The following is a 9,389-nucleotide window of genomic DNA, read 5'->3' on the forward strand; positions in this document are numbered from 1 at the left end:
GTGGCGACATCTGTTACACTGTATCTCCACCAGTGGAACGCTGTAATAGTCATTGAAAAGTTAACTACCGTACTACACTATAATATGGCATAACACAGGGCCTTGAGTAATGCACTACGACTTGGTCATTGCCATTCTGGCAACAGCAAATTTATAACACCGTGTCTGAGGGTTAAAGTAGGTTCGCTGTGAATCGTCTTTTGAAAAACTGGCCAATCCTTATAGCCTAAAAAATATACATTTTACTCAACTCCATTTTAAAAGCGAAATATGTTAAAGCAATCTATTTCATGATAATTTCTTCACCCATTAGGCCCGTATCCTAATTCATGGTTGTTAGTAAGCGGCTGCAAACGAGGAAAAGAAACACTCGAAGTTAAACAGATATTTCTTTATTGTTCAGGGCAGGCATATTTTATAGGCTATATAATGCAATATAACAATATATAATAATATAAAATTATATAATACAAAATACCTTAGGGTAAACACATTGCCTACGATTTTAACAAATTAAAGAGGAAAAAAGTACAACTGTGTAATACCTCTATTAAAACGCTTGCGATGAAGGCTGAAGCCTTAAACGGAGGCTGAACGTGCCTGAAATGAAGAGTAATGCTTTTCGCATTAAACGAACCCTTCTCTCAATATTTCCTTAAATTTAACATTCTGAAGCTTTCTTTTCTTTCTGAAAGTCAAATCGACGCGCGCGACTTTTTTCCCGGTTTCCCGTCTAACGTTTCCCGGGAAACGGGAAATGGTTCTGATCGCATTTCCCGGGAATCCCGGATCCCGGGATTAAACCCTAGTTTGATCCCATCATATGAATGAAGCACACTGTGATATATTCAGCCTGTTAGAGGTTTAATATGCTGCAAATGCAATAAAGAAAAGAGAATTTTTAGCTGGTAATTGATAACATTTACAAAAATATCTTTTAAATGACAAACACGACGTCTGAGGGGAGACAGTTCAGTCCGCTCGCTCAGGAGCAGGAAGTTCGAGGGATTTGGGGGGGGGGTGCGAGGCTCAGCGGGAGAACTGCCTCCTGTCGCTCTTTCCTTTGTTCACGTGTTTGAAGATTTTGGATTTCTGCACGTTTTTGGACTTCTGGTATCCAAAACCGCCGCCACCGCCGCGCTTCTGCAGCTTCGCTCCTTTGCTGCTGTGCACGTCTGAAGAGAAGCTGAATTAAGGAGAACAGATTTTTTAATTTTTTTATAATTAAACACCTGTTAACAGATAGATCCTCTGCTGGTCACGGTTTACCGGGGAGAGCTACACACTTATTTTTCCTTTTATGGCACCATGCAGACTTTTTTTGGTCTCACACAAACCTTGTTTTTTTTTTTTTTTACCTCGCGTGATGGGAAATTCTGCAACTTTCATATTTTTAAGCAAAACACATAAAAACAAGCAGCAAAGGATACTGAGATCAACATATGGAGGAACTTTGAAGCCGAAGGAGAGCGCCACCATGGGGAGGTTCAGGGTGTTGACGTCGTAGATCTGTTTGAGCGAGTGGGAATCGTAAGCCCTCACGTAGGACTTGTAGGCCTCCTGGGCGGACTTGTGGAGGTAATAGTTCTTTTCGATCAGTTTCTCCAGCTGAGGGACGACAGGCAGAGATCGAGTCACCAAAGTGCGCTTCATTAATGAGATGTTGCTGACAGCAAACTGCAGCTTCCTCCTCACCTGAGACTGTATATCAGAGATTTTAGTCCAGGAAAATTCAAACTCGCTCAGTGGGACCTAGATGAGATAAAACACATAAATACAGACAGACTCACAGGGGACAACGCATCCGTGCCCATGAACATCTCATCACAGCTATTTTGTTTTCCATGTAACTGGGCTGCAAATTGAAATTGGGGGGGGGGGGGCAGAACGAAGCCCTGTGGGACACCACGGCACAGTGGGAGGAACCCAATACAAAGCCTCCAACAGATTTAAATAACTAATGCAGCACAGAGCCAAATCCTAACTTAACAGTACAGGTAGACGATCTGCTCACCTTGGCCTGTTTGAGGAAGCGCAGGAAGCCAAGTTCCTCTGGCCGGAGGATGAGGAGTGCGTGGCCTCGGCCGTTGATGCCTCTGGCGGTTCGGCCCACTCTGTGGATGTACTCCTGTGAGAGGAAAGTCCACCTAAAAGTTAGTCCTATTCTGGGACCTTTTGCTCCAACATGTGAAACAAATACTGTATATACATGTAAAATACAAAAATAAACATCTTATTGACCTTGGGATCATCTGGAGGGTCGTACTGGACGATCCAGTCCACCTCGGGGATGTCCAGGCCTCGAGCTGCCACATCTGTGCACAGCAGGATGCCGGAGTCGGCGTTGCAGAACTGGAAGAAGGTGGTGGTACGTTTGGTCTGCTTCTGTTTGCCCTGCGAGGTGAAACGAAGCAAACGAAAGCTCAGAACTGCTGCATCTGCAGGTCTCTGTGAAAGCTCAGACATTTTCCTGCACAGTCATGATCTGCACAAAGCTTCCTTAGCAACACCAGAAAAAGTAAATAAATAAAATCATATAATAATAAAAACACTGTCAGCTGCCAGTGCCCCCCTCAGCCTCCTGGGAGTAAAAGCTTCAGGTGGTACAAATCCCCTGGAAGTACACGCTCTGTGGGGGGGGGGAGTTGAATTAATAAGAACCACAATTAAGAAATGCTAAAATCATAAATCAAAGCAGCAATAAAAAAAAAAAAAAAAAAAAAAGAAGTGCAAAAACTGCTCCAGAGCTGCTCAAGAAGATGATCTTAATTTAAAATTCAATGATTTTGATTTTTAGAGGCCTGAAAACTGAAGTTTCTGATGAAGCTGTGTCTGGAGGGCTTACATGGATGGCCATGACGGGCAGGTCGATGTAGTTGAGCAACTCGTAGTGGAATTTGACCGACATGCAGGAAGAGAAGAAGACCATCAGCTTCTTCTTGCGATTCTTCTTCAAGAAGGTGAAGAGCAGCAGGAAGCGCTTCTCTGACGGACACCCACGTATCCCTGAAACAAGAGAGCGATCACTGCATCAGCAAAAACAGGGAGGTGACAGTTCTGTTTAATGTGCCCCGATTAAAAACAGAGGGTAAAATTATTTTAAAAAACACTGAAAGGAGGGAAGTGTGTTTTTTTTGGGTTTGGCTGAAACCTCAGAGGGTTTTTCCTGGATAGGAAAGCTGTTGGTTGGGTACCTGCTCGAGGCCGTCCACTGTGGCTTTGTCTTTGTTGTCGTCCACCCCAACATAGAGCGGCTCCTTCTTCAGGGAGATGCGAGCCAAGTCCTCCACCTTCCGGGTCTGAGTGGCTGAAAAAAGCATCGTCTGCCGCCGCTCTGAGTGAAAGCAAAGAAACGATGAGTGAGAGGCTTCAACTGAGTTTGAAGGACTCTCAGAGGGTTTAGGGTCTGATCCAAGATCAGCTTTATTCAGTTCTTCAATGTGTTTGAGGATGTTCAGAGATTTTGTCAATCACCAACAATTCAATGTGGTTAAAGCATGAATCCACACATGAAGACAGGCCTGTAAGTAAACATCTGTGGATCTGAAGGTTTTTTCACCCTCATCATTGGGTTCATTTGGGGTTAAATCAGCTGATACGTACTGGGCAGCAGTTTGATGATCTGCTTCAGCTCCTCCTCGAAGCCCACCTCCAGGATCCGGTCGGCCTCGTCGATGATCAGACACTGCAGGTTCTTGTACATGAAGCCGGGTGTGTTCTGAGGACACAAAACGAGCCACTGATACGATGCTCTTAAAGGTAAGAACGAGGAACAGGGACGTTTGTTTCTGCTCACCTGCAGGTGGTCCAGGAGGCGCCCGGGCGTGGCCACCACGATGTTGACGCCGTTGGCGAGTTTCTGGGCCTCGGCTGAGCGGTTGCTGCCTCCCATGATCAGACCGTAAGTGTGTACGTGGTGCGTCATCAGTTCCTTCAGCACGCCGTACGTCTGCATGGCCAGCTCGCGTGTAGGAGAGAGGATGATGACGCCGGTGCCTGAGAGGAAGAGGAGGAGAGCAGTTAGAGTCAGTGAGTGGAAACAGGAGGATGAAGCTGTGCAGAAGAGGAGGAAAGCAAGAGGGCAGCTCACCATTCCTGGGCATGAACTTGAGTTTGTAGATGAGCTCGATGCACGGAATGAGGAAGGCCAGAGTTTTCCCGCTGCCCGTCTTAGCGGCAGCCAGGACATCCCTGCAGGGGAGCAGAGGGCTTCATGTTAGCCACGCCGCCTTTACTGAGCAGCTCAAAGTCTGAAAGTACGACTGACCCACCTTCCCTCCAGCAGAGGGCGGATACTTTTGTGCTGGATCTCGGTCATGTGCTCGAAGCCCATGTCCTTCACTCCCTTCAGTGTGTTCTCGCTCACCAAGCTGGCGAGAGAGGCAAACGACGTGTCCTCGAACGCCCCTGAAACAGACAGAACTTCATTTTTATAAGAGCTCAACACGAAAGCAGTCCAATCAATGTCCAACCAGCAGCGTATGGGCTGTAACACTTCAATATCATCATTATAAGAAATAAAAAAATAAAACACCAGTTTGTGGGTTTCTGCTGATCCAGCTACTTTTAAGGACTGAACTCAAAGACCGACTTCTTCCAAAGATCCAGGAGCAATCTGTGCATTTATTCTGTGTCACACGGCAAAAGTGATAACCAAACAGCTCTGAGATCATCAGCTTAACAATCTGATCCAGAATCTATGGTCAGTCCTTCAAAAGCAGACACAGAAGCCCAGAACCAGCGCGAGCTCCGATCGGACGATCTCCATCAATCAGGATTTGACCCAGAAGCAGATCTCCAGCAGAGAACTGCAGGAGTCCTGAAGGGTCCACACAGTAAACACCGACTCTTTACATTCAATTGATTTGCCAATAAAAGTCTTTAAAACTTATGAAAATCGTTCCTCACTAGAAAGAAAAAAAAAATAAGGCGCCAAAGTGTATGAAACAAATTTTGTGTCAATCCCAGAACTTCTGGCCGACACTAACGCAGGAAAGTCACCTGAAAAAGCCACAGTGGACGTTTTATCTGTTTAATGGACACTTTATTAGGTACACCTTGCCAGTGCCGGGTTGGGCCCCTTCTGCCTTCAAAACGGCTTCAATTGTTCATGGCACAGATTCAAAAAGGGGCCAAAAACATTACATCAATACAAAGCTCATCAGACCAGCCAGCGTTTTTACCTCTGCAGGACGTTTATCAATGACAGATATTTGCATCAGCGAGCAGCTGAACAAAAAGCTGGATGATAAAACCATGAAGATAATTATTGTGAAATAACTTCCCTCTATAGAAATGTGACATGATCAAAATAATGTGGACAGAACTCACCCATCCACGTTTGGACTGACAACACAAATGTTCAGGCGGTCGCAGCTGTACGCAGCAGCGCGTTAGGACTGAGCAAGATAAACGAGAAAATGTCGACAGAAAACGTTAACGAACAAAACAACCCGACGGACAAAAGACGAGAACACTGTCGGGAAAAAAGGTCCGAGGAATTCGGCACAGCAGACTGTGGCAGTAAGGAAGCTACAACACGGACTATACGCTTCCCATTGGAAGGAGTGCCATCCTTTAGAGGACGCACAGTCGCAGACTCCTGCACCACGCCTCACAACAGAAACCAAAGCTACGCAGTGACATCACGAGTGCAGCTGTCTACTTAACACGAGCGGACGATGTTGGGTTGAAGCTGCTGATTAAAGCCGCTGACCCTCGTTACCAACAGTTCTCTCAGACGGCGCTTTGCACACGGAGGGCAGACACACAGCTGGACAGATGTGACTTCACTGCCACATCTGATCCACCTCTGAGCCTCACTGCCCACTTCACTGGGACACTACTGCACTTCCTGTGCCACTTTTAAATTTTTTATATTTTATTTTGCCACAGCTGAGTGAATGTCTCAACAATAAATATACTGTAGGACATAAATGTTGATGCTCTGACAAAAATTATATATTTAAATAAAAATTAATCTTCATTTAGGAGTAAAAAGGAACCTTTAAGCTTGGCAGTGATTTCATTTATACTCTGATATTTATCAACAGACTGATATGAAAAAATTTCTGTTATAAAATTTTTTCCCATATGGCCTGGCTCAGGGATCCTCATGTCCAGGCCTCGAGGTCCAGTGTCCTGCAGGTTTTAGATGTGTCTCTGCTTCAACACACCTGAGTCAAATATAGAAGTCATTAGCAGGACTCTGGAGAACCTGACTGCATACTGAGGAGTAATTCAGCCATTTGATTCAGGTGTGTTGGATCAGGGACACATCTAAAACCTGCAGGACACCGGCCCTCGAGGCCTGGATGTGAGGACCCCTGGCCTAGCTGAACAGGTGTACCTAATGAAGTGTCCAGTGAGTGTACATCAGAGTGTCCTTCCAGCCGTCCTGTCAGGGGGAGCTGACTCCGCCCACAGAGACGACCGTAAGAGTTTCTGTCTGCCTCAGCTGACACCCGTATCACCATGGAAGCAGCGAACGGGCAACACATGAAGGCAGCACGGCTGTGAACGCCTCACAGGCAGCACACCTGATTGGCTCAGTACCTGTTAATCCACACGGCAGCTCAGGCTCCTCCTCCTCTTCCTCAGGTTTCTCAGCAGCTGTCTCTCCATTCTCATCTGCTACTTCAGCCTCTTCCTCCTCCTCCTCTTCTGCCTTTACAGTTTTGCACTTCTTCACAGCTACAATCACAACACAGATACTAATTAAGACAACAGCGTAGACCTGTTGGTGTCACACGAACAAACCGCTCCAACTGTTACCTGGAGGTTCAGCACCATCAGGCAGCTGCTTCCTTTTCTTTTTCTTCTTCTTCTTCATTGGAGTTTCGTCTGTGCTGGTTCCTTCCACTGCTCCCTCTTCTTCCTCCTGGTTCTCCTCTGGTTCTCTGGGGACCTCCTCCTCCTCCTCCTGGAGGCCATTCAAGTTCAGACCCACTGAAAGTGAAGAAGAGCGTTAAACACTGACGAAGAAGAGCAGAGCCATTGACTCACTAAAGCAGATAACCCGTAAGCTGGAGAGGGAATGGCGTCTCACTAAATTAGAAGATGCTCATTTAGCCTGGAAAAAGAGTTTGTTGCTCTATAAAAAAGCCCTCCGTAAAGCTAGGACATCTTACTATTCATCATTAATTGAAGAAAATAAGAACAACCCCAGGTTTGTTTTCAGCACTGTAGCCAGGCTGACAAAGAGTCAGAGCTCTGTAGAGCCGAGTATTCCTTTCACTTTAACTAGTAGTGACTTCATGGATTTCTTTACAAATAACATTTTAGATATTAGAGAAGAAAATTATTCATAACATCTATCATTTATCTTCATGTTCGGCTGCTTTCAGCACTGCTGGTATTGTTTAGACTCTTTCGCTCCAATTGATCTTCAATAGTTACTTCCTCCAAACCAGCAACATGTTTATTAGATCCCATTCCTACTAGACTGCTTAAAGAAGTCTCACAATTAATTAATACTTGAATCTTAAATATCAGCCCTTCAAGGTGGCTGTAAACAAACTGCTACTTAAAAAGCCATCACTGACCCAGCTGTCTTAGCTAATTATAGGCCAATCTCCAACCTTCCTTTTCTCTCAAAGATTCTTGAAAGAGTAGTTGTAAAACAGCTAACTGATCATCTGCAGAGGAACGGTTTATTTGAAGAGTTTCAGTCAGGTTTCAGAATTCATCACAGTACAGAAACAGCATTAGTGAAGGTTACCAATGATCTTCTTACAGCCTCTGACAGTGGACTCATCTCTGTTCTTGTCCTGTTGGACCTCAGTGCAGCTTTGATACTGTTGACCATAACATTTTATTACAGAGATTAGAGCTTGCTATAGGTATTAAAGGTACTGCACTGCAGTGGTTTGAATCATATTTATCTCATAGACTCCAATTTGTTCATGTAAATGGGGAGTCTTCTTCACACACTAAGGTTAATTATGGAGTTCCACAGGGTTCTGTGCTAGGACCAATTCTATTTACATTATACATGCTTCCCTTAGGCAGTATTTTTAGAAAGCACTGCATAGCCCTACAAATCTTGGTGTCAAACCAGATACTTCTGGATGGAATTACTTTGGCCTCCTGTAACATTGTGAGTAATTTTTGGGTCACGGGGTTCCCATGATGCATTGAGTTTTTCTTTTCATTCACCTCTTTTTACTCTGTTTATACCCCACTCTGCATTTAATCATTAGTTATTATTAATCTCTGTCAGTGTGTCTTTTGTCCTGTCTCTCCCCCTCAGCCTCAACCGGTCACAGCAGATGACTGCCCCTCCCTGAGCCTGGTTCTGCTGGAGGTTTCTTTAAAAAGAAAAGGGGAGTTTTTTCTTTCCACTGTCACCAAGTCCTTGCTCAGAGGTACTGTTGGGTTTTCTCTGTAATAATTGTAGGGTCTTTACCTTACAACGCAAAGCGCCTTGAATCGCCTGTTTGTTGTGATTTGGTACTATATAAATAAAACTGAATTGAGTTTAACACTGATGATGAGCAGCTTACTGTTGATGAAGTCAAAGGAAACCTCTGGAAGCCCGGTTAGCACAGTGCTAGCTAAACGCTTTTCTATCCTAATCTTCGGAGCTAATCTGGGCGACATGCGCGCAGATGAGAAACGGTGAGAGCACACCTGGGCGCAGTCGCAGTTTAGTCCAAACTCAGGTTTAAACGTTAAAAGAGTAAAAGCATCGGAAACGGAGCGCGAGGAGCTAGCTGTTAGCTTAGCTTCCGACAGCAGCGAGGACGTTCAAAAACTCACCTCCACCTGCTCCATCAGCCGCTCCACCTGCTTCTGCTCTCCGCTGCTGCTTCTGCAGTTTGCGCTCTCGGTCCTTCTCGCTTCTCTTCTGGATCTTCTTACGAAGGAGCTTCATCTGCAGCTCCGCCATGGTTACCACACACGTGCGTACGTGAGTGACGCTCAGGACCCCTCAGTGGACCGGAAACGGGCAGCAGTGAGCAGTGCCTGAGTGAAAATCACAAAGGACCCCACACTCTGGGAAAGCAGCCGAAATAATGCCTCAAAGAAAAGATTTACAGAAACTAAAAGCGGTGAAACATTTGCTTCCCCCTCAGAGGAAATAAAGGTTAAATAATATAAAAGTATGGATTAGTAATTATTACGTACTGTGAATCATTTAAGGCACTAATGCTTATTACCAGGAAACTTCTCCAATTCAGCACAAAAAAACCAAAAACTTTGTTCAGGTTTTAAAATGTACTTTATTTTTTAAACATGCAAATAAGAAACACACACACACACACACACACCCACACACACACACACAACACACACACACACACACAGAATGTAAGTGTTAGGACCAGTTTAAGAAAATAAATATTAGATTTTTTAAATAATTATTATTGTTAATTTTGGGAATAAAG

At 44.8% G+C, this 9,389-nt stretch overlaps 1 protein-coding gene across 1 annotated transcript; it reads right to left on the bottom strand.

The window, feature by feature from the left end:
* Window positions 1-847: 847 nt before the first annotated feature.
* Window positions 848-8,936, bottom strand: ddx18 (DEAD (Asp-Glu-Ala-Asp) box polypeptide 18). Its single transcript, XM_030758009.1, is given in 15 exon segments — window positions 848-1,175; window positions 1,431-1,608; window positions 1,696-1,752; window positions 2,015-2,128; window positions 2,242-2,394; window positions 2,846-2,997; window positions 3,000-3,006; window positions 3,195-3,334; window positions 3,604-3,718; window positions 3,797-3,996; window positions 4,091-4,191; window positions 4,272-4,407; window positions 6,556-6,693; window positions 6,775-6,948; window positions 8,761-8,936. Coding segments are annotated over 15 exon segments (1,941 nt in total). The 5' UTR covers window positions 8,891-8,936; the 3' UTR covers window positions 848-1,029.
* Between the last annotated feature and the right edge of the window lie 453 nt (window positions 8,937-9,389).

This window comes from Archocentrus centrarchus, chromosome 21 (assembly GCF_007364275.1).
Source record: "Archocentrus centrarchus isolate MPI-CPG fArcCen1 chromosome 21, fArcCen1, whole genome shotgun sequence".
Classification (NCBI taxonomy): Eukaryota; Metazoa; Chordata; class Actinopteri; order Cichliformes; family Cichlidae; genus Archocentrus; species Archocentrus centrarchus.